The following is a 25,333-nucleotide window of genomic DNA, read 5'->3' as shown; positions in this document are numbered from 1 at the left end:
GGGTGACCTGCGGGGGTCACCCTGGGAGCTCTGCCTGACACATGAGCCAATGCAGAGCCTGGCGTGTCAGTGCCATGTGCTGCTAGTGACCTGCCCCACCTGGAAGGTGTGTTTCCTCTGCACAAGCTGAAGGTTAGCCCCATGGAGAGTGCATTGGAGGAATCACACGTGCAGGTGACAAAGGGCAGGGCACTTGTGAGGGCCATAATGTCCTGCCCAACTTTGGATGGGCAAAGACACTTAGAACCATTGCTGCTGTCTGAGGCTACCAGAGCATGCCCCAGTGGTGAGGACTGCATTGGCAAAGGGTGGACATTCACCCCAACAGATGGCGCAGGCAGAGCCCCCACAAGATGCTCCCTGAGGCTGCCAACCTCACATCCACTCTCTGGACTGCCCTTCAGTCAGTTTGCTCCCTTGTCAGCCCTGTCACCTTGGATCCCTAAGGTTACATCTACACTGCACACCACATGCAGCAGCATGCAGGGCATGTGTAGCTACACACTGCAGTGAAAACCAGGCTGCGTCCACACTGTGGGGCACAGTTACATGGGTCAGTGAAAGGCTCTGGCAGGGGGAGGCAGCGGGGAACAGCTCAGCAGCAGGAAGCTGCCGAAGCCTTTCCCCGCTGACTCTCCCTGCCATGGCTTTTACCCGATGCCAGAGCCTTTCACTGCAGCAGAGGGGAAAGGCTCCGGCAGCTCCCTGTGGCGGGGAAAGGCTCTGGCAGCGGGGAGGCAGCTGCGGGACATGACACTGTCAGTGTGAATCTGACTGCTGCTGCTCCGAACGCTCTGCATAGCGTCAGCAGAGCGGGGGCTGGATTTGAATGCCCTGCACCAGGGGAAGGAGGGGGAATTTCAGAGCCAGAGCTCAGCTTTGTGCCTCGGGCCCAGCTCTGGTCTTTAGTAAAAGAGCCCCCGAAAGCTGCTGGGTTCTCCTGCTCTGGTACCTCTTGTGTGGAGAGGGCAGGCACTTTGGCGGAGGGATTCGGATGGTCGGGTCCCATTTGCCTGGAGGCAGCACAGTCAGTTCATCCAGAAACTCATCAATCCCTGCAACGAGGTCTTCTCTGTCCTGAGCCTGACAGGCAACCCTCTGGAAGAGCTGGAGGGAAACGCAGTTACATTATCCAGTGAATCCCTGTGCACGACCACTGGCTGAGATGAACGCTAAATGCTTCAGCCCAGCACAGGGAACTGCTAGGACTGATTACAGGTTTCTGCTAATGCTAGATGGGGTAAGGATCCTTCCCACCCTATGTGCCCTGTGTGCTAAGTCAGCCTCCCGCCATTGGGATTTTCAAATGGGGTTTCCAAAGGAACCTGAGCGAGTTCCAGGCCCAACTCCCATTGCATTTCACTGGGATTCAGACTCCTAACTCCCTTAGTCTCTGCAAAGCACAGCCTTAATATCATCGCCATCTAATCCTTGGGAAGGGCGAAGGAGAACAGTGGGCTGATCCAGTGCTGACCCATTTCTCCATCCTTCCAGCTTGGGACCTACAGAAGAGGATCAGAAGGTTGGCGGTGGGGTGAGAATGAGCTCCTATTGGCTTCGCCTATGAAGACTGGCCCCCTGGCTTTCCTCAGAGATGGTGCCAACGTCTAATACTGATACTCCATACAGCTGCTAAATCTCCCACCCACAGCACCGTCTCCGAAACATGGGCTCACCTCGTCCGTCAGTACCGTGGCCACGGCCCTTCCAATCTCATGGTAGGCTTTCACTTTGGCTCTGGGGCCCAGGAGGATAAAAAGAAACCTAGGGAGAACACAGAAACAGTGAGAAATGCCCCCACTTCTGAAGTGAGCTCTCCGAGGGCCAAGGACACACCACCTCTCTAAATTGGCTGAAAGAGCTCAGTCACCTAGGGTCAGTGAGGGGCTGTGGTACCAGAAGGCTTGGAGAGATTGGGGTAAACGTATTGCCCTTTGCCTCAGCCTTGCCATGACCAGTCGGTGGGACTCGCAAACGCGCCCCGCCCCCATCCCAGTCATTTCATGATAAAACTCATGGTGAAGTTGCTGGCAGCAGCTGGCCATTGACTTCCAGTGCTGTGGGCTTTTGCAAATCACGCTCAGCATGTGCAAGGTAAAGACACCCTGGTGTGAGGCACCGAGATTCAACACTGTTGAGAGTAGGGGGTTTGTCACTAGATCAGTCTCTTCATCTAGGCGTTTACACTGCTCCCATCCCCATACCATCTCCGTGCCGATATTCCCCACCTGGCACATCCTGCAGCCCATGTCCCCTTTTAGCAGGAAGGGCCCCGCTGCTGACTGCATGCAGTCAGGCTCTCCATCACAGCAGTTGGGAGGTGGGACAGAGCAAGTGTCAGTCTTCGGAGAGCATGTAGATGACTGGGAGATCCCAGAGTCCAGGCAGCAGATTGGCTCATCATATGCTGGTGCCAAAGCCCCTGCAGTGTGGGGCTCAGCTGTGATAAAGCAGCAGAAATTCTGCTAAATCAGGGTCTGCCCATTCCCAGCTCCCACAGTGCTGCCAGCTGGCTTCCCAGGAGCCCTCTCCACGGTGTCTCCTGCCGCAGCCCAGAGTCCAGCTGACAAGTGCAATCTGAGATGTAGAGTCTTAGACTCATGCTGGGGATGCCCCATCAGAACCCAGCTGGTCCACCCCCTTGAGGGCCAGTGCAGGGTTATTCCCACTGTCTACAGTCCAGAGCTTTGCCCAGCAGCAATGAAGAAGCCCTACTAGGTCTCCACTAGCCCACTTCGCAAGGACAAGAGAAGAACTGTTTCCGACACTGTGACAAAATGCAGGCTGCTAGGAGCCCCCAGCAGTTCTGGGTCTGCATTGTAGGTGGGGCTCGCAGCTTATCTGAACAGCAATGATCTGATTATCATCGGGAGAGCGTCCCAACTTGTCCATGTGCTATGGCATTGTCAATGGAGCTCCTGGAGCTGCTGATCCTTAGCAGCCCCACAGTGGACTATGAATGTGTGACACTGACACCAGAGCAGCTGCCTCCAGGCAGATCCTTCATTCGCACTAGCCATTTGCAGTGAGATGGACACAGAGAATTGGGATGAAGGGGTGTTTGCTTTGCTCTGATTTTTTTTTCTTGGATTGGCAGGGGGCAGGCACCGTGATGGCAGAAATGCCACTAAGCACTTATGCCCAGGTCTCCCTGAGTTAGCCACTTCTCAGGACCACAGACCCAGTGCCTGCAGGGTTCGGGTGGGGAACAAGTCAGCACAGAGGAGAACTCTAAGAACCGAACCAATGTATTGTGTACCAAGTTATACTTAACAGATCAGGAGCTGCGGCTCTCTGAGCATCTTTGCAGTGACTGGCTGACAGGCTACAGCTGACAGGCTACTGGTAGGAGCACCTGCAAGGAGCTCTGTCCCTGGGAAATTCAGGGGAGGCTTGGTGCATGGTTTCTGGGGAACTCCTAAGCACTTAGCTAGCAAAGTCTGATCCCGTATCACCAACCCTCAGCCTCACTTCTTTGCTCCCAACCACGGAAGTGACTATGTGATGCTGGAAGGAACTGATGAGACTTGAAAAGGAAGAAGAGGCTCCAGTGCAGTGATCTCTGGTGATGATTACCTGCTGGGGAATGCAACCTCTGTCAAGGCCCCGAGTTTCACGGCCTCCTGCAGTCGGATGAAGGCAATAAATGGCTTCTCTAGGAAGTCCACTTCACCCACAAGAATGTTGGACACTTCAGCCTCGGCTGGGATCTTCTTCTGGAATTGGTTTTTTAGCTGAAATGAAACAGAGCCTCAGTCCAGGACCGGCCGAGCTCGCATTGGTCCCAGATTGCTATTCAGTGTCCAAGGTCTATTTCAAGGACATTCAGTGCTGGTGGAAGGTGTCTGACTGAGTCCTGAAGGCTGAACTATTTCAGAGGAGAAGGGAAGCATGATGCACCCAAACCACAACTCCTCTGAGGCCCTGTGGCATCTCCTCCAAAGCAATATATTTCAGCTTGCAGTTTTCCACCAAAAAGTCATAATTTTCCATCCAGCTCTACTAACGACCCTATGTTCTTTGCCCAAAGCTGGCCTGCCATACCTGCTCCTTGAGGGGTGCCTCTGAAATCTCAGCTCCTGGATCCGACCGGTTATGAGCTTTGTCTGCAATGCAAAGAGAGACACGCTAAAATCAGGAACTGCGGAGGGATGTATAATGCTGCTTTGCAAGGCTTTAACATCAAAGCCAGCGTGTGCCCACTTCTTAGAATTGCTCCCACAGGTGCTCTCTAGCAGGAGGAAATCCACAGACGTTGACATTTACTTTTCAATCAGCAAGTGCACTTATCGCTCGTAGAGATAAGGAAGTAACAGTGCCTGCTTCATTCAGACACTGGCCAGGAAGTGCTGGGTAACACTGCCAGTGAACTGCCTTTTGTGGATCTGCCAATGGACCTGAATCCTGGCCTGTTGCACCTCCCCGGAACGGCTGACCTTCCCCCCACATTCAGCTCTGCTTTTGCACCTCACCCCCTGCTATTCTATTCCTAGAAACCCCACTCAGCTCCACAGTACCCCAACCCCGTATGCCAGTTCTGGGCCCCTACCAGACTCTGCTAATGCACCTCCCGCTCTGCTATTCCAGGCCTAGAAACACCACCCAGCTCTGCATCCCCTCCCTGGCTTTTCCACCGTGGACCCTTCCTTTGCTCTGCAAATACCTTGGCCTGACCGTCAGCCTCCCGTGCTCTTCCAGGCCTGAGCATCCCAAAGATAAGGCTGCCAGCCAGGTAGTTTGGCTTGTGCTAGGTTGTGCTGTGGATTTGTGACATCCTCAGACAGCCTCGAACGAGTCCCTGGGAGTTGCAGTTTGACAGCCTGTCCTCAGTGCTCCCTGCATCTCTCCTCATCCCTTTTCAGAAGATTCATGCTGGACGATATTAACCCAGATGTTTTACAAGCCCAGGGTCCCGTGCTGTTGCAGCCTGGAGCTAGGGACCTCGTGATCTAGCTACACAGGGAAAAGGGAAAGCGAGGGTGATAGCCAAGAGAACACTCACCCCTGCAGCACGCTGCACCGAGCTCAGCCACTATCCTCAGCTGGGACTTGGTGGTGTGGTGCTGGGGGGTGCAAAGCAGCACAGACGTGAGCTTCTTTCTCACCTCTGGCCTCAGGGCGTGAGCATCAATCTGCGTGGCAGTCACCTTCTCTTGAACACAAAATGAAAGCATCAGAGCATTGCTAGCTTCAGCCACATGCAGGCTGCGTCTATGCTCTGGAGCCTGGACTAGCACAGCGATGTCACCGGCACAGCCCTGGAGCACAGGCGCAGCACACGCTGACCGAAGGGGGGTTCCGTTGGTGCCGAGACGTCACTGCCTCCAAGCACGGTAGCTATGTCGCAGGAAGCAGTCTTCCATCGCCATAGCGGGGTCTGCGCTGGGGGCCAGGTGAGCACAGCTGTGTCAGGCAGCTCCCCCTCTGGGCAATAATAATCCTCAATGCTTGGCCTGGCCTGTCTACTGAAACGGAAAGCTCTTTGGAGCAGGGCCTGTTCCTTACAATGTGTCTGTCCAGCACCTGGTGCAATGGGGCTCTGATCTCCGGTGCTGCTGCAGTGCAAAGCCGAATAAAGCCCACCAGGGATGCACCTTGCTAGCAGGTGTCAGTACTTTCATTAAAGGCGCTCCCAGGAGCCCAACCTGTGGCCAGGGAAGGGTATGGCCCAGGGAGGTGACCTTCCCACATTATCCACCTACCCACTATTTGCTTCAAACTGTGAGCATCTAAATCCAGCAGGACCATCCCTTTCTTGATGCATGTCCTTAGCTCAAATAGACTGTGTAAGGAAAGGGCCGTGATGTGGGGTTTGCTCCATCGCTCTCCTCCATCTTCCACCTTCTCCTCAAACTTAATCCACCTGTGAAAAGAGAAAGCCAGAAGGCCGTCAGCGGAGCCGCCCTGGGTTTGAAGGGATAGAAACGCCCAGGGCTGAGCCAGACACATCCACACACGAGCACAGCGGGATTCCCAGAGTGGGAGTGTGTGGCTCTGTCAAGGTAGGGTGCAGGAAGAAGGTGAGCGTTCAGCTATGGGGTCCCATTCACACAACTCGCACGGGGGAAGTGACCAAAGAGATTATTCTGCAGGACCAACTGAAACAGACATCAGAGCCCCAAGAGGCCAGCACGGGGCTGGGGGGGACCAAGTCATCAGAGGCTGAGTCACACACAGGTCTTTCCTAGGGGCGGGATGGCTCGGGGGTCGATAATGGCAGAGCCTCAGGAGGGAAGCCAAGGACTGGCTGGGCCATGGGCACTGAACTAGCCTCTTACACCAAAAGGGAAGTGCCTCCAGATCAGAGCAGAGACGCTGCTTGTGCTGTGGAGAGAGCAGAGCTGGCTCCAGGGCTGTTAGCCAGGCACCTCTTCACAGCACTGAACTTAGCTTTTCTCTTGTAAACACAGGCATTATCTGTTCCTTCTTTAGCAGGACAGGACAGCACAGTGCCCTCTAAGCGCCCTCTGGGGGAGTCCCAGCATGCCCGCAATGCAAACGCCATGCAATCCCCACACGTGTTGCCAGATTCCAAACATTCAAACTCCGACAGCACACAGAGGCTTCCTTTGTATTAAGGCCAATCTGGAAAGCTGCTCTGACGAATGCCAGCTTAGGCTGCAAAATGTGAACAGCGTGACAGTGATCTGCAGAGGGAACAGTGCCAAGTCATTCCCCTGAAGTCACAGGCCCTGACCTCCCTGACTAATGCACAGTGCAGGGGGCCCTGGAGACGGTGTATCCAGCAGAGGAAAGCCCCGAGCTGTTCTGAGAGCCTGGCCCAGCCCAGAACTCAGGTATATGGTGAACTTCTCCAGATAAGTGCGGCAGCATTGGCCAGGCTTTGGGGATCCTCTTCTTGTTTTCTGAATGTAGAAAAACCTGCAGCCCCATAAACTCCCGAGCCACGTGTTCCAGGCTCCAGGAGCTGGGGAGGATCAGCCCAGCAGCAGCAGATTTGTACCCTCAGGAAAGAGACCCCCTGTTCTTGGGGCACTGGTCCCAGTTTACCAGACTAAGGCCCAGATTCAGCGATGAGTCTCCGATGGGGCAGCGTACCCCTTCCCCCACCCTCTCACTAAGTACATGATTCCAGTTCAGCCTCCTTCTGGACTCCCTCAGACACCCTCCAGATACTCACAGATCCCCTCTGAACTCTGCCCCTGGAGGTTAAGGGATCCATGCTGGTGACAATCCAGGAGTTCAGTTATCTCTGTGCTGATGACTTGCAAATCTGTCCCTCTGCCACTAAACTGTCTCCTTCCCTCCACTCACCTCAGCCTGTGGCTCTGACATCTCCTCCTGGATGTGTGGTCATCACCTGAAACTGAGCTCCTTCCTTTCCCTCCCAAACACTCTCCTTCCCTCCTTCTCTGTCCCTGCCAGTCTCACGCCACCACGGCTCCCCATCACTCGGGCCCACAATCTCAGGACTATTTGCGACTCCTTCCTTTCCTCACCCCACTCATCAGGGCCATTTCCAAATCCTGCCACTTCATCCTCCTCAGTATCACAGCCAGATCTCACCTTCCCATCCTCACTGCAGCATCCTTCCGGCTAGTCTCCCACACATCACCCCTTTCAATCCACACAGCATGCTGCCACTAAACTCCTCTTCCTGGCCTGTCAGTCTGATGGCGTAACTGCCCTTTTCAGGAGCTGTTCTAGCACCCGACCCTCACATGGTTTCCAGCAAGGGATGGCAGACACAGGTATGTGCCAGTGACAGCCTAGTTGGTAGTAAAGGGTCTGTTGGACCCATTTGTTTATCTCCCCCTAACAACAGCAAAAAAAGGAAACGCGCCCTTTGCAGCTCATTATATGTGCCCAGTGCGTTTTGCTCTGGAGAATATTTTACTTTTTCTTTGGCTGCCGCCACCCCTGAACAATAGCTGATCGCCCCGCCCTCAGCATTATTCACCCACTTGGCATTTTTTTGTCACCACAAAAACACTCATGCCAGTGGGCTTCAGGCTTAGTTTGCATGCGTCACAGCAGCATGATCCCATCAGTGGCTTTTCAAAACTGGGACCCAGAGAATAACCCAAACCACACAGACAAAGGTTGCTCAGTGGATGTGAAAGGCAACAAATATAAAGTGAAGGCAGAAAGGGAAAGAGTAGGCAATACACTGCTCGACGACGTACAAACTCTGGAATTGCTGCCTCTCAACATGGCTGGGGCAAGTGGCCTTTTCAGTTTCAAATAATTGCATGTTGACTGAGTAATTTGAAATTGCGTTGGTGGAGGCCCTTTGAGGAACAACCTGCATGTTGGCCCTCAGACGATGGACTAGATGGAACCTAACATCTCTGATTTCAAGCTAGGATACCCAGGAATAATCCTCATGTGTCAGGGTGGAAGCATATTTCCAGCTGGGGCCAGGAAGAATTCCCCCCAGTGAGATAGTATTTCACCACTAGGAGCATCATGGCTATTTTAGATCTTTTTCTGTAGCCCCCTGCATTGGTCTCCACCAGCAGCAGCAGACTAGACTTCCTGGGGCATTGCTCTGCTCTGCTTTGGCAAGCCGCATGCTCCTATATCAGACTGGTGGTCTGCAAAGTGTTGGCCTGTCCCCAGCCCATGAAGGACACATGCTCACAGCCATAGTCTCTTTCCAGGCAACTTTATTTCCCAACATAGGCAAAGTACCAACGTGATTCCTCAGCCCGCCCTGGGCTACAGCTCCCGTCGCCTCTCTTGGTCCCTCCTGCAGGCCTCTTCCTTGCTCTTTCTCCTGAGCACTGCCTCCCTGAAGGTCCTCTTTCTACAGCAGGTTTCCACCGCCTCCCTTCCCACCAAAGACCTTCCTCCTCCTCCTCCTGCTTCTGCTGCCCCTTCGTCCCTGACAGCCTGGGGTTGCCACCCCTCCTCAGCCACCCCTGATTAATGGACAGGGCAGGCTGGCCTTGAGCCCTTAAAGGAGCAGACCACGCTGTTACGTGGTCTCCAATGCACCTCTCTCTGGGCTAGCTCTTGCACCTGAGTGCTTACCTGGCTGTCTGCTTCCACTGCAGGCCGTCAGGGGTGCTGAACAGCTCATTGAGCTGTATGAACAGCACTGGGCAGCTTGCTTCCTTCCCCTCCTCCTTCTGCAACAGGAAGCCAACTCGCCCAGCCGCTGAAGAGACGCTGGAGGTGAAGATGCTTTGGCCAACTGCCTGACAGATAACCACGGAGTTTCTGCTTTGGGGCCCATCTGGGCCTGTCGGGTTGGTGCTTCCCTGAGCCTCCGGAACAGCATCTGCCTCCATGTAAGTGAGAACACCCTCATTCACCTGCACTTTCATTGTGTCAGGTCCCTGCTGCCCCAAATGCCCCTGGCCATCCCTGGACTCCTCCCTTGCCAGTGCCCTGGGTTCCCTCCACGCTCCAGGCTGGGCACTAATTCAGGCAATCCTAGGCATTTTGCTGTTATAAAAGCCCTGAGCCTGTTTAGGCCAGACACAGCCCAACACCTGGGAGCCCAGCCCCAAACAGTGTTATCAAAATAAGGAGGCCAGCTTTGCAAGCACCAGCCCCAGCTTGCTCCTGCCGCCCCATGCTGCCTGCCCCGTCACAGGGGCGGCCTGGCAGCTTTCAGGGCTGAGCCTGCAAAACGCTTGTTTACCATCGTACCGTACCGGAAACCTCAGCCTGCTCCGGATGTGCTGCAGCCTGAGCCTTGGGGTCACGGTGTTGACAGCCTGACAGGGGGGAGCCTTTCCCATCGGGGGAGAGGTTAGGAACCTGAAGGAGTCAGGCTCAGCAGATGTCTCCAATTACCCAGAACCTCCTGAACCGAACCCTGTTGGGAACAAAACTCCTAATATAGACCCCCAACTTCTTTTGTCTCCCTTTTCTTACCTCTTCCCCTTCCTTCCAGTCCCTTTGCCAGTCCTCATCACCCACCGGGTGCAGGGCTGGTACTCTCCTCAGGGCAGGGCTGGCACTCTCTGAGCGGCTAGCCCCCAGCTGGAGGAAAGGTCACAGCAGAGGACAGGCAGCCTGCCACAGCCCCAGTATCAGGGACCTGTTTGAAATCCATTTCCTGCCACGCTGTGGAGCCAAAACTATGACCTTTGGGCAGCAATGCCACTGGCCGGTGCCTGGCTGTCTACTGGCATTGCTGTTCCTCTGTCTATTGTACTCCTCTAATGTTCGGTGCCCGTGGCAGGGAGTTCACCATCCAAAACCTATTGCCGGCGTCACACGCTGGAGACACAGGCACTAAGCGGCAGCTTTACTGTCTCCTCCCTCTTCCTATGCTCCCCAGTCAACACACACAGACCCTGCCTTTGTGACCCCACAGCTGGCTTTTTAACCCCCCCAGGAGAGGCCAAAGTGCAGCTCCCCACAGAAGCCACCCTGCTCCGCCCCCTATCTTCAGACTCCAGCCAGAGGCCACAGAGCAGCCAGGGCGATTCACTTCTCAGACAGAGGGAATCCGGGCCAGTGGACCATATGGTGTGTGTGAGGGGGATGATCGGGACCTCCCATGGGGTACTGGAATTCCCTGCAGTGCTTCAGTTTCCCCCTCCCCCTTTTTATCTGGCGTAGCTGTAAACCACACCTAGAGACCCCCCCAAATACATGCTACATGTGTGCGAACTCTTGACATTTAAAGGTACAATGCAGAGAAAACAAAATGACAACAGTTCCAAAGCTACCTGCGTTGCACAGACTTTAATCCTAGTCCATCAAGGATTTACTGCTGATTGGTGCTTAATTTGTAATGAAACAGTGGCCGGGGCTCAAGCAATTTTTTTATTTTCATAACTGACCTGACAAGCCCAGAGGTGCCGGGGCTCAGCCTTGGCAAGCCCTGGCATAAATTAAGCACTGCTTACAACGTCAAAGTGGCCATTCCAGGATCACATTTCACACTGATTAAGCCCAGCAGCTTCCCAGAAGCACCCAGAGAAGATGCCTGATTTCCAGGGACTGCTCAGGGCAGAAGCACTAACTGGAGCAAAAGAAAACGAAACCATGGAGGAAGCCAGAGACTTGCCAGGATGGAGAGCTGTCAGCATGGCTGAACCCCTCCTTGCTGTTTGCTAGTGAATGCTGATGCAAACCCCTGAGCAGCATTACAACATGCTACAGCAGTTACCAAAGCTCAGGTGGCGATGCCAAGCACGTGAGCAGGGCTGCACACAGTAAACACCAGGAGGCAGGCATGCACTAGATCCTGCCAGTGCAACTTGGGGCATGTTGGCCTCTGCTATTATGACAAAGCAGGAGAATGGCTTTCAGGGCATTGTGAAATAGCGATGGGTCCCTACACCTGGCATGCACATCGGTGCTGATACTCCATAGATCTGTGCCTAGCATTGTGAACTCCTGCCTGGAAGACTGCTCCTACCCAACTGCCATTCTGCCAAGCCCTGGCACAAATTAAGCACTGTCCACATTCCACGGTGGGTTAGAGGCACAATTGAATGGGAGGCTGGTACAAGCCAGGACTCAGTCTGGGCATCTGGCCCAGTTACCCAAAGAGCTCAGGAATCTGTGATCTAGCAGCCTTGTCCGTCTCGGAGAGAGGGACCCCAAGGCTGAGATCAGAAACAGGCTTCTCCATGCTCACATCTAATTTAATCTTCAAAACACTTGTGAAACTAGTGAGCTGAGTTCCTACCTCCACCCTGATCCCTTTGCCTGTCTGCTGCAGCGCTTTCCACCCCACCGCCCTTCAGCTGGGTTGGGGGGTCAGATTGTAAGCTCGTCAGGGCAAGGACTGTTCTGACTGCTGTGTTTGCAAGGTGCCTAGATCTGGGAGTTGCTACAGTGAAGCTAATAATAGTGATACTTAGAGTTCAGGTGAACTGGAGAACAGTGAACAGCTGGCAGAGACAGATCCTGGCCCCTGGGCTGGCTGCTTGGTGCCACTCTGGAGACAGCTGTAAGGGTTCCTCTGGTCTGGGAAGCTCCGTGGGTGGCACAGGGCTGCTGTACTGGATCCTGTACTACGTCCCTCATGGATCACAGCATGTCTGCAGGGGCATGTCTACGGGGAAGAAGTCAGGGCCCAGTGCTCTAGCAATTCCTGGCTGCTGGAATGGCCCTTAGCAGCCCTGAGCACTTGGTGCAAAGTTGAACAACCCCGAGGCTGCTCTGTGTTTATGCCTGGAGCTGGGCAGAGAGCCCCAGCCTTGTAAAACAGCACCAAGTGCTGCTCGGGCCCACCCCAGGAGCTGGGCTATGAGATGGGATGTGCAGAGCTTACTCAGAGTGGCTTTCAGAGGGGATGGGGTGCTGGGAGAATTTCGCAATAGAAACAATGACATCAACCAGCTTTGGGCGGCAACATGCCAGGGGCCAGTGCAACCTCTGTATTAATGTTACACCACAGGGCTGAGCTTCTGGGTATGTTTACACTACGGAATAAGGTCGAATTTATAGAAGTCGGTTTTTTAGAAATCGGTTTTATATATTCGAGTGTGTGTCCCCCCACAGAAAATGCTCTAAGTGCAGTAAGTGCATTAACTCAGTGGAGTGCTTCCACAGTACCGAGGCTAGAGTCGACTTCTGGAGCATTGCACTGTGGATAGCTGTCCCACAGTTCCCGCAGTCTCCGCTGCCCATTGGAATTCTGGGTTGAGATCCTAATGCCTGATGGGGCTAAAACATTGTCGCGGGTGGTTCTGGGTACATATCGTCAGGCCCCCGTTCCTTCCCTCCCTCCGTGAAAGCAAGGGCAGACAATCGTTTCGCGCCTTTTTTCCTGAGTTACCTGTGCAGACGCCATACCACGGCAAGCATGGAGCCCGCTAAGGTAACCGTCACCGTATGTCTCCTGGGTGCTGGCAGACACGGTACGGCATTGCTACACAGTAGCAGCAACCCATTGCCTTGTGGGAGCAGACGGTGCAATACGACTGGTAGCCGTCATCGTCATGTCCGAGGTGCTCCTGGCCACGTCGGCTGGGAGCGCCTGGGCAGATATGGGCGCAGGGACTAAATTTGGAGTGACTTGACCAGGTCATTCTCTTTAGTCCTGCAGTCAGTCCTATTGAACAGTTTTATGGTGAGCAGGCAGGCGATACGGATTGCTAGCAGTCGTACTGTACCATCTTCTGCCGGGCAGGCAAGAGATGAGGATGGCTAGCAGTCGTACTGTACCATCTTCTGCCGAGCAGCCATGAGATGTGGATGGCATGCAGTCCTTCTGCACCGTCTGCTGCCAGCCAAAGATGTAAAAGATAGATGGAGTGGATCAAAACAAGAAATAGACCAGTTTCTATTGGTCTATTGTTTTGTACTCATTTGCCTCCTCCCCCATCTAGGGGACTCATTCCTCTAGGTCACACTGCAGTCACTCACAGAGAAGGTGCAGCAAGGTAAATCTAGCCATGTATCAATCAGAGGCCAGGCTAACCTCCTTGTTCCAATAAGAACGATAACTTAGGTGCACCATTTCTTATTGGAACCCTCCGTGAAGTCCTGCCTGAAATACTCCTTGATGTAAAGCCACCCCCTTTGTTGATTTTAGCTCCCTGAAGCCAACCCTGTAAGCCATGTCGTCAGTCGCCCCTCCCTCCGTCAGAGCAACGGCAGACAATCGTTCCGCGCCTTTTTTCTGTGCGGACGCCATACCAAGGCAAGCATGGAGGCCGCTCAGCTCACTTTGGCAATTAGGAGCACATTAAACACCATACGCATTATCCAGCAGTATGCGCAGCACCAGAACCTGGCAATGCGATACCGGCTGAGGAGGCGACGTCAGCATGGTCGCGTGAGTGATCAGGACATGGACACAGATTTCTCTGAAAGCATGGGCCCTGCCAATGCATGCATCATGGTGCTAATGGGGCAGGTTCATGTTGTGGAACGCCGATTCTGGGCTCGGGAAACAAGCACAGACTGGTGGGACCGCATAATGTTGCAGGTCTGGGACGATTCCCAGTGGCTGCGAAACTTTCGCATGCGTAAGGGCACTTTCATGGAACTTTGTGACTTGCTTTCCCCTGCCCTGAGGCGCATGAATACCAACATGAGAGCAGCCCTCACAGTTGAGAAGCGAGTGGCGATAGCCCTGTGGAAGCTTGCAACGCCAGACAGCTACCGGCCAGTTGGGAATCAATTTGGAGTGGGCAAATCTACTGTGGGGGCTGCTGTGATGCAAGTAGCCCAAGCAATCAAAGATCTGCTGATATCAAGGGTAGTGACCCTGGGAAATGTGCAGGTCATAGTGGATGGCTTTGCTGCAATGGGATTCCCTAACTGTGGTGGGGCCATAGACGGAACCCATATCCCTATCTTGGCACCGGAGCACCAAGCCACCGAGTACATAAACCGCAAGGGGTACTTTTCGATAGTGCTGCAAGCTCTGGTGGATCACAAGGGACGTTTCACCAACATCAACGTGGGAGGGCCGGGAAAGGTACATGACGCTCGCATCTTCAGGAACTCTGGTCTGTTTCAAAAGCTGCAGGAAGGGACTTTATTCCCAGACCAGAAAATAACTGTTGGGGATGTTGAAATGCCTATATGTATCCTTGGGGACCCAGCCTACCCCTTAATGCCATGGCTCATGAAGCCGTACACAGGCAGCCTGGACAGTAGTCAGGAGCTGTTCAACTACAGGCTGAGCAAGTGCAGAACGGTGGTAGAATGTGCATTTGGACGTTTAAAGGCGCACTGGCGCAGTTTACTGACTTGCTTAGACCTCAGCGAAATCAATATTCCCACTGTTATTACTGCTTGCTGTGTGCTCCACAATATCTGTGAGAGTAAGGGGGAGACGTTTATGGTGGGGTGGGAGATTGAGGCAAATCTCCTGGCTGCTGGTTACACACAGCCAGACACCAGGGCGGTTAGAAGAGCACAGGAGGGCGCGGTACGCATCAGAGAAGCTTTGAAAACCAGTTTCATGACTGGCCAGGCTACGGTGTGAAAGTTCTGTTTGTTTCTCCTTGATGAAACCCCCCGCCCCTTGGTTCACTCTACTTCCCTGTAAGCTAACCACCCTCTCCTCCTCCCTTCGATCATTGCTTGCGGAGGCAATAAAGTCATTGTTGCTTCACATTCATGCATTCTTTATTCATTCATCACACAAATAGGGGGATGACTACCAAGGTAGCCCAGGAGGGGTGGTGGAGGAGGGAAGGAAAATGCCACACAGCACTTTAAGCACAGCACTTTAAAAGTTTACAACTTTAAAATTTATTGAATGACAGCCTTCTTTTTTTTGGGCAATCCTCTGTGGCGGAGTGGCTGGTTGGCCGGTGGCCCCCCCCACCGTGTTCTTGGGCGTCTGGGTGTGGAGGCTATGGAACTTGGGGAGGAGGGCGGTTGGTTACAGAGGGGCTGCAGTGGCAGTCTGTGCTCCAGCTGCCTTTGCTGCAGCTCAGCCATACACTGGAGCATACTGGTTTGGTCCTCCAGCAGCCTCAGCATTGAATCCTGCCTCCTCTCATCACGCTGCCGCCACATTTGAGCTTTAGCTTTGTCTTCAGCCCGCCACTTACTCTCTTCAGCCCGCCACTTACTCTCTTCAGCTCGCCACTTACTCTCTTCAGCCCGCCACCTCTCCTCCCGGTCATTTTGTGCTTTCCTGCACTCTAACATTATTTGCCTCCATGCATTCGTCTGTGCTCTGTCAGTGTGGGAGGACAGCATGAGCTCGGAGAACATTTAATCTCGAGTGCGTTTTTTTTTCTTTCTAAGCTTCACTAGCCTCTGGGAAGGCGAAGATCCTGTGATCATTGAAACACATGCAGCTGGTGGAGAAAAAAAAAGGGACAGCGGTATTTAAAAAGACACATTTTATAAAACAGTGGCTACACTCTTTCAGGGTAAACCTTGCTGTTAACATTACATACATAGCACATGTGCTTTCATTACAAGGTCGCATTTTGCCTCCCCCCACTGCGTGGCTACCCCCTCAACCCTCCCCCCTCCCCGTGGCTAACAGCGGGGAACATTTCTGTTTAGCCACAGGCAAACAGCCCAGCAGGAACGGGCTCCTCTGAGTGTCCCCTGAAGAAAAGCACTCTATTTCAACCAGGTGACCATGAATTATATCTCACTCTCCTGAGGATAACACAGAGAGATAAAGAACGGATGTTGTTTGAACACCAGCAAACATACACTGCAATGCTTTGTTGTACAATGATTCCCAAGTACGTGTTACTGGCCTGGAGTGGTAAAGTGTCCTACCATGAAGGACACAATAAGGCTGCCCTCCCCAGAAACCTTTTGCAAAGGCTTTGGGAGTACATCCAGGAGAGCCGCGAATGCCAGGGCAAAGTAATCCTTTCACATGCTTGCTTTTAAACCATGTATAGTATTTTAAAAGGTACACTCACCGGAGGTCCCTTCTCCACCTGCCGGGTCCAGGAAGCAGCCTTGGGTGGGTTCAGGGGGTACTGGCTCCAGGTCCAGGGTGAGAAACAGTTCCTGGCTGTCGGGAAAACCGGTTTCTCTGCTTGCTTGCTGTGAGCTATCTACAACCTCATCATCATCATCATCTTCTTCGTCCCCAAAACCTGCTTCCGTGTTGCCTCCATCTCCATTGAAGGAGTCAAATAACACGGCTGGGGTAGTGGTGGCTGAACCCCCTAAAATGGCATGCAGCTCATCATAGAAGCGGCATGTTTGGGGCTCTGACCCGGAGCAGCCGTTCGCCTCTCTGGTTTTCTGGTAGGCTTGCCTCAGCTCCTTAAGTTTCACGCGGCACTGCTTCAGGTTCCTGTTATGGCCTCTGTCCTTCATGCCCTGGGAGATTTTGACAAAGGTTTTGGCGTTTCAAAAACTGGAACGGAGTTCTGATAGCACGGATTCCTCTCCCCAAACAGCGATCAGATCCTGTACCTCCCGTTTGGTCCATGCTGGAGCTCTTTTGCGATTCTGGGACTCCATCATGGTCACCTCTGCTGATGAGCTCTGCATGGTCACCTGCAGCTTGCCACGCTAGCCAAACAGGAAATGAGATTCAAAAGTTCGCGGTTCTTTTCCTGTCTACCTGGCCAGTGCATCTGAGTTGAGAGTGCTGCCCAGAGCGGTCACAATGGAGCACTCTGGGATAGCTCCCGGAGGCCAATACCATCAAATTGTGTCCACAGTACCCCAAATTCAAGCCGGCAAGGCCGATTTAAGCGCTAATCCACTTGTCAGGGGTGGAGTAAGGAAATCGATTTTAAGAGCCCTTTAAGTCGAAATAAAGAGCTTCATCGTGTGGACGGGTGCAGGTTTACATCGATTTAACGCTGCTAAATTCGACCTAAAGTCCTAGTGTAGACCTTAGACATGTAGCATGCCACATAAGCCTGGCTTTACCTCTGGGATGTTCAGCAATGAAGGGATCTGGGAAGATAACTGGCAGTGTAGGTGCCTATGTGTACATGGACCCCCCCTTCTCAGCCCCACCACATTTGTGCCCCCACATGTGGTCAATACGCCTGCAAACAGGCCCAGAAACTCACTATGCAACGAGGCACCAAAGGTTTGATAGAGCTAAACACTTTGGGCAAGATGTAGGCTAACGTCAGGCAAAGACATACAGCACCTCTGTAAAGTCTGCTGAGTGCTCACTGCTCCCAAGCTGGCAATGGGAGATGCAAAGTGCTCAGCATCTCTGAGATCCAGACCCCATATTTCAGTACCTCCATGGCGATTTAGGTGGTCAACTTTAAGCCCCCACTAAGGAAAAGCTGGGCCAAGACCTTTAGGATCCCTACTGGCAAACGTACAAGGATCATGGCGGGATACTGCACAGATCAGTGACCCCTGGCTTAATGCAAGGCATGTACAAATTGCATATGTGCTCCCAGCATGGTGAGGGAATGATCCTTGCACTTTGTCCTGGGGGAGTAAGTTACATTTCCCCCAGTCCTGGTCACTGAGAAGCAGGTAAACGCTTGCTTTGGGCTCCCTGTTGCAGCAAGACTCCTGCCAGCTCGAGAGCTTTAGTCATCACCAACTCATTGTCCCCGCTCTTTTGGTTGTGTGTAAACACTGGGTAGCTGCCATATCCTTGTTTGTGGAAACAAGCCTGAGAGACGTGGCTGCTCCCCTCTCGGTCTGTGGCCCATGAGGCTGAAATCCCCAAGGGGAGCTGGCGAAATGAGGCAGCTTCTTCTCCCAGGAAACATGCCCCCTTAAGTGTGTTTTGAGCTAACATCTATTTGATCAATTCCAGAGGGCAACCCTTTCCCACCTCTCCCTGCCAACGCCCCATCTTCCTCATTCTCACCCTTCACAGCCACCAATCGGCGATCCCTTCCCCACTGGCCTGGAACACTGTGGTAAATCCACAGAGCCTGTATCTAGATGCCCATATTACAACCACCACCATCACAACTGGCACCAACTGGCCTCCTTGTTGAGCTGAGATGCCAGAGCCTGAGCGGGTCACAGACAATGAAACACCTTCTCATGTCTAATGTTGGTCCAGACAGATCAGGGAGCAGCTCTATGGCCAGGGCCATGTGGAGGAAGCTGCAGCTGTCACTGCCAATGTTGGCCCAGCCCTGTCCGTTCTTCAGGGCTGTTGATCCAAGACACCGCAGCAGCACTAAACTCACATGAATATCTGCACAGAGACCCCAGAGCTTAGGTATGGGTCAGGTCTGTCCCATGGCTATGGGCTGTCCATGAGAAATGCAGAACACCAGGCATCTTACTGGGCCTATGACCTCCAGCTAGCGAGATCACTCTCTCCTGGCTCTCAGGATTGCCCTGCCTGTGCTCTTTGATGTCCTGGAGTCATAGGCCAGAAGGGACCACCAGGCTTTCCTTGTAAAACCTCATTTCTCCCCCGACAGAGGGAAACTGGTTGAGTGAGAAAGGGAAAGAGAGAGAGGAGATGGGGAAAGTACTCAGGGCTTTCTCTGCCTGCTGGGTCCCACCACCCTGGCAGTCCCTGGCAGCTGGAGCTCCACTTGACCGAGTTATCAGCCAGGCTGGAGGCACCCTGCCAAGCTGCATCATAATTCACCATCTTGCCAGTGGCTCTCCCGTGGCAGGAATGCAAAGAGCTGCAGGCTCCCCCACCGGCCGGGCTCCTGGGTGAGGGAAAGCAGCAGCCCACACAGTTGTACTGGCTGGAGCTGGCATGAATGTTACACGCAGGCTCATGTGCCCCCCTTCAGGGGGATGTGGAGAGGCCCTGGAGAGCAGCAGGGTGTTGAGTAGGGTTACCATATTTGAACATTCAGAAAAGAGGACACTCCACGAGGAGGGGGGAGGATTTGCTCATGCCCCCCACCCCCGGCCCCACCCCAACTCCACCCCTTCCCTGCCCCCATTCCAACCCCTTCCCCAAAGTCCCCGCCCCAACTCTGCCCCATCCCTGTCCCATTAGACCCCTTCCCCAAATCCCCGGCCCAGCCCCGCCTCCTCCCCTGAGTGCGATGCGTTTCCCCCTCCTCCCCTCTCCCTCCCAGCCATGCGAAACAGCTGTTTTGCGGCACAAGCAGTGGGAGCTAGGGGGGGAAAGTGGGCACTCTCTCGAGTGATCAACATTCACTTTCTTTCTTGAATGATCAACTCTTCTTTGGGGAAAAATAATAATGGCAAAATCCCGGACGTTTTTAGATATTTAGAAATTCCTCCCAGGCGGCAATTTAAGAACCAAAAAGCCGGACATGTCTGGGAAAATACAGACGTATGGTAACCCTAGACTGTTGAGGAACAGTCACTAGCATGGTAGCTGTGCACAGCACAACGCTGGTGCTCAGGAGATGAGGCCAGCTTTGGAGGAGATGGCCGTGTTGTTACAACACACTCACTCAGACATAAAAAGCTTCCCTGGGCATTTTGTTACAGTTTTCTCCAAGATAACAAGCCACCTCTTTGTATACAGTGCAAATACTGCAACACACCCCCAACACATGAGTAAACACAGGCTGTTTGTACTGTAACCAGCCGGCCTAGATGGGCAGGGTGCAGCCAACGTCCTGGAAGATCATGTGGGGTGTCATGTTTCATTTGGGGAGCAAGGGGTGGGGGTATAGGATACTGTAACTCCAGAGCAGCAGAATTGCTATACCAGCACCTCTTGGCAAAGCCCAAAACTTTGCTTGAAAGAAATCTGGGGGACATGACAGCTGTCACTCAGCTGGAAATAAGCGGGGAGATGAGGCCAGGGCTGTGCAAGCGCCTGTCCCAGTGTAAAGCACTTGTTCCCTGGTTCTACCACAGTGGGAAGGGACTAGAGCAAATTTTTTGATCCTCACAATGAGCTGTTCATTCAGTACAATGGCGAGAGATCCCAGGTTAAGGATCAGCACTTTGCTCAGCAGCTGGGCAGCTGCAAACTAATCATAGAATCATAGAATATCAGGGTTGGAAGGGACCCCAGAAGGTCATCTAGTCCAACCCCCTGCTCAAAGCGGGACCGATCCCCAAGTGAATCATCCCAGCCAGGGCTTTGTCAAGCCTGACCTTAAAAACCTCTAAGGAAGGAGATTCTACCACCTCCCTAGGTAACGCATTCCAGTGTTTCACCACCCTCTTAGTGAACAAGTTTTTCCTAATATCCAATCTAAACCTCCCCCACTGCAACTTGAGACCATTACTCCTCGTTCTGTCATCTGCTACCATTGAGAACAGTCTAGAGCCATCCTCTTTGGAACCCCCTTTCAGGTAGTTGAAAGCAGCTATCAAATCCCCCCTCATTCTTCTCTTCTGCAGGCTAAACAATCCCAGCTCCCTCAGCCTCTCCTCATAACTCATGTGTTCCAGTCCCCTAATCATTTTTGTTGCCCTTCGCTGGACTCTCTCCAATTTATCCACATCCTTCTTGAAGTGTGGGGCCCAAAACTGGACACAGTACTCCAGATGAGGCCTCACCAACGTCGAATAGAGGGGAACGATCACGTCCCTCGATCTGCTCGCTATGCCCCTACTTATACATCCCAAAATGCCATTGGCCTTCTTGGCAACAAGGGCACACTGCTGACTCATATCCAGCTTCTCGTCCACTGTCACCCCTAGGTCCTTTTCCGCAGAACTGCTGCCTAGCCATTCGGTCCCTAGTCTGTAGCTGTGCATTGGGTTCTTCCGTCCTAAGTGCAGGACCCTGCACTTATCCTTATTGAACCTCATCAGATTTCTTTTGGCCCAATCCTCCAATTTGTCTAGGTCCTTCTGTATCCTATCCCTCCCCTCCAGCGTATCTACCACTCCAAATCAAAAGCAATCAATCAAAAGCAAGTTCCCAGTGGAAGTCTCACTAGAGCGACTTCCCATCTCACCCACCCATGCACCTCCCAGGCCAGGCAGGCTTGCTGCGTAAATTCAACCTGTTCTTCTAGTTTTTGGCCAACGAAGGGCATGTCTGCCCTGGAACTGTATCTATATAGGTCAGTAGTCTAGACAAGGGTGAACATGGTAAATGGAATTTAACCACTTCTCCCTAGGAGACTATGAAGCTTACCCACTTTGTACCACTGCACCTGTACACAGGCGTAGTGTCCAGGTTGGGCTGACATGCTGCACTAGCTCTGAGTGAGCGAGCATGCTAAAAAGAGTGTAGCCATGCCCGCAAAAGCAGCAGGAGGTGCTAGTCACCCGCGTACGTCTACACTGCAATGTAAGCCCAGGCTCAGCCCCCTTCTATCTACGCTCAAGTCACTCAGGCTCCGACCTAGGGGCCTAGGACCCTGCAGGGAAGGAGGCTTTGAACTCAAGTCAAGTTGGGCCCCAGGGCTCAAGCCCTATTGCTTTACAGCGTAGACGCAGCCTCCCATGTCCACCAAAAGCATCCCACGCTCCCATGGGTCGGCTTCCTTTGTCCTCTCTGTCGCCAGAGGCACCAGTCAACTCCAGGGAAACAGATGCAATCCCTCTTGTTAAAAGAAAAGAAGTACTTGTGGCACCTTAGAGACTAACCAATTTATTTGAGCATAAGCTTTCATGAGCTACAGCTCACTTCATCGGATGCATACTGTGGAAACTGCAGAAGACAAGTACTCCTTTTCTTTTTGCGAATACAGACTAACACGGCTGTTACTCTGAAACCCCTCTTGTTGTAGCTCGACAGGTCAGCACTTAACCCTTCCATTGGTTTCTGACCTCTGAGCTGTGAACATGCCTCCAAGAACCTTCTGTGCTCGCCGTGAAGACCAAGCAGAAGCCCTTTGCAGAGGGCCCGGCTTTGTGGTCACGGGAGCACAGAGAGATTTTGTTAGATCTCTGGTGCGAGACCAGCAGCACAATGGACTTTAGTAAGAGCACTAGGAATGACCATGCATATCAGCAAATAGCAGAGAAGCTGGCAGTGCTGGAAATTTACTGGACCGGGTGACCAGTGCAGGGAGCGGATTAAGAGCAAATATTGGCAAACCACGGACCAGAACCGCACCTCGAGTAACTCACTAACATCATCGCAGAAAACAGGGTGCTTGGCACTGTGTCCAGCCTGGAGCCAGTGGTGGTGCATGATGACCTGGCCAGCCCAGATGATGCCCTGATAGCCCCAGAATCCAGCATGAGACTGATGGGAGCTAGCAGCAGGTGCAGAGAGAGCTCAGCAAAGTGATTGTTCCTGAAACGGGTCCCAGAGGAGGCTTTGCCCAGCAGCACAATCTGGGGCCATACTCAGAGGAGCTGTTTAAGGGACACCCTCCCCCGCCAAGGAACAGCCAGCCAAGGAACCAGCTGCAGACACAGAAGCCTGGTAAGTTTCTGGCTCTATGTTTGTGTTTATTACTACAGGAATGGGAGGGATTTCCACTCTGGAAACCAATGCAAAAGTTGCAAGCCCCAGGTAGCAGCATGTATCTGCTACTGGCAGATTGTGCGCCAGTGTCTTGGTGTCCTTCCCCCCTCACCATGTGGAATTCAAAATGGCGACCAGGAAATGCAAACAGTAAAAAATGTCTTGAAATGACATATTTTACTGGAAAGGTGCAGATTTCTGCTACAGCCATTTCTGTTTCCTAAAAATAACCACCTTACATTGCCATGCCTGTCAGTATGCTGCTGGGTAACCACTCACTGGGGTGATAAGCCACCGGGAAACAAAGAACAGTGATGGAAATGTGCTCCATTTACAAATCTAGTCCATTTCAGTGACGTGTAGTCCACACAGTCCATGGGTTACAACACACAACTGACGTTTGAAATTGTGTCCAACCATGTGCCCGGCAGGGTGGGATAGGATGGCTGGGGAGTCCTGTGTGTTCACATGCAGCCATAACAGGGTAAGCCCTGTGGAAGTTACCACAGCAGCCTGATGATTCCCTTATGAATTCTGACCTGATCCCAGGTGCTGGTAGTTGCAAACTTCTCCTGTAACAGGAACTCTAGAGGGGCAGTCACATTTTGGGGAAGGGTGTATTTTCCAGGGCCAACTCAGTAGCTGACCAGCCCCTTCCACTCACAGATGTGCTGTTCAGTCACTATACGTTTGAATACTTCGGTTGCATACCCTATGGGTTTCCCACCTGCCTCTTGGAATAACATCTCACTTTGCCAATTGGGCACCACTAGAATTGTTATGTCCTCCAAAATGTTGAAGGCCTGAAATGACAGACAGTGGTTTTGTAGCACCGGTACTGATGGCACCCTCCCCGCAACCCCAAGTGGTTCTGCAATTTTAGGGGAAAAATAAAGAGCAGCTTTGATTTTTGTAACGTATCATTGTCTCTGTGCTTCTTTCGCTGCAATTAACCTGGCTGTGTCCAGGGAGCTTCTGTGCTCTGAGCATCCCTCTCACAAGATACTGATGTTCAGTTTGGAAAAGTATCATTTTGTGCCCTTGAAATTCCACATGGATTTTTTCTATGCTCCTGCACTGAGCTATTGGAGACAATAACCCTCTGTGTCTTGTCCTGTTCCAGGCCCCTCAGCCTCGACAGGCTGCTACATCTCCACAGCTCGCCCACATGGCAGCAGAAGCCTGGCCCTATGGACCTTCAGGGACCATTCCAAGAGGAAATGTTTCCATGATGAACTTATGGTTGAAGTTCTGGACAGGCCAACAAGCAGGTCCAGTGCCAAAGACAGAGGGACTTACAGCTAGAGGAATGGCATGCCGAGAGGCAATATTGTGGATCGGGATTTAGGCAGGCCAGCCTAGAAGTCAGAGCAGGAGTCAGGTCTAGTGGTTGGAGTGGGCGTCCAGGTCAGGGAACAAAGCTGAGGGCCAGCATCAGAGTCAACTGTTGATTACCAGAGCCAGGGGTCAAGCCAGAGTCAGAGCCAGGAATCGAAGCAGAGGGTCAGAGCCAAGGTCAGATAGCAAATGCCAGAGCCAAGGATCAAGCCAGAGTCAGAAGTCAGAGGCTGGGGTCGGAGCCAGGACTGGTCACTAGTGATTGGAGGTGAGGCATAAGGGCAGGAACTGGAGGAGAGGCAAGGATGAACCATGGAGCAGGCGCATAGGCAGGAGCCAGGAGTGGACCAGGAACCGGGTTGGGTGCAGGAGGTGGGCACAAGCAGGATCCAATACAGCCACAACTGGCAATCACCTTATTGCTCAAACAACGTCGGCCTCCTTCTGGCTTAAATAGCGTAGTTGGTCCAATAGGTGGAACTGGGTGATCCTCCAATCAGGGCTCCTGTGGGCGGGGCCTTGGCTGAGGCTATAGTCCTCCTAGCTTCTCAACCTACACAGTTTCAGCAGACATTGGATGGAGGCCAGGATGTGGCAGTTGTCTGGGGCCTCCCAGGCCAGGATACAAGACCTGGGACATCCCAGATAAGAGGAAAGACTCAGGCTGGCTGCATAGCTTGGGGATATGTGGGAGCAGGTGTTTGTTTCACAGTTCTTGGAACAGGAGCAGTCGCTGAGGGAGGAAAACAGAGCTGTTTGCGTGGCTGCTGTCAGAACTGGCCATGAGAGTACCAGCTCCTCCTGCACCGGCACCATGGTTGCAGTACCTCTGAGCTGCCATCTGGCAATAGCGTGGACACCTCTGTGGCTGGGCAGGGCAACTGTGGCCCATGCAGTCCTCCCTATTGACCCCTCCCCTGGCACCAAGGGTGCTGCAAACGTGGATGGAAGGGAAAGGAGAACAGGGGGCCAGGCAGATGGTCTTGCTGCTTGCACGTGTTCATGTACTTCTTTCATTTTTTTTTTTTTTTGAGTTTCTGTTGTTCCGGCTGGTTTGCAGTGGTAATGACGGCCAGCTGGTGGACAGTGATTTAATGGTGTACTTTTCTAATACATGTTTATAAATAAAACTTTTTATTGTGTCAGGAAAGTTTATTGCTGTCCCTGCATGACATCACATACTGTGTATTTCAAATAAGAAAGGTGACAGGGACAACTGGGAATTAGTATGCAAACACGATTCCTTGGTTCGGTCATCTATAGCAATCACTTCCATCACTGCCTTGCATCAATCCATGCTGTGAATCAACCGCCCCTGTGCCCCACTTGATAATCAGTCAGGTCATT

At 52.8% G+C, this 25,333-nt stretch overlaps 1 protein-coding gene across 1 annotated transcript in view; it reads right to left on the bottom strand.

Moving 5' to 3' along the window:
- The window catches only part of SLC4A9 (solute carrier family 4 member 9), a 53,112-nt gene extending 43,805 nt beyond the window's left edge, over positions 1-9,307 (bottom strand). Inside the window, exons 1-7 of the mRNA XM_084637440.1 lie at positions 8,998-9,307; positions 5,703-5,863; positions 5,003-5,152; positions 4,045-4,106; positions 3,577-3,734; positions 1,677-1,764; positions 953-1,107 (exon numbers count right to left, since the gene is read on the bottom strand). Of these exons, the coding sequence (XP_084493566.1) occupies positions 953-1,107; positions 1,677-1,764; positions 3,577-3,734; positions 4,045-4,106; positions 5,003-5,152; positions 5,703-5,863; positions 8,998-9,293 (1,070 nt within the window). The 5' untranslated portion in view covers positions 9,294-9,307. The remainder of the gene's footprint in view (positions 1-952; positions 1,108-1,676; positions 1,765-3,576; positions 3,735-4,044; positions 4,107-5,002; positions 5,153-5,702; positions 5,864-8,997) is intronic.
- Between the last annotated feature and the right edge of the window lie 16,026 nt (positions 9,308-25,333).

This window comes from Lepidochelys olivacea (genome assembly GCF_965140295.1).
Source record: "Lepidochelys olivacea isolate rLepOli2 genome assembly, chromosome: 8".
In the NCBI taxonomy this organism is placed as follows: Eukaryota; Metazoa; Chordata; order Testudines; family Cheloniidae; genus Lepidochelys; species Lepidochelys olivacea.
Note: the sequence above shows the minus strand (reverse complement) of the source record. Positions and strands in the feature narration are given on the sequence as shown.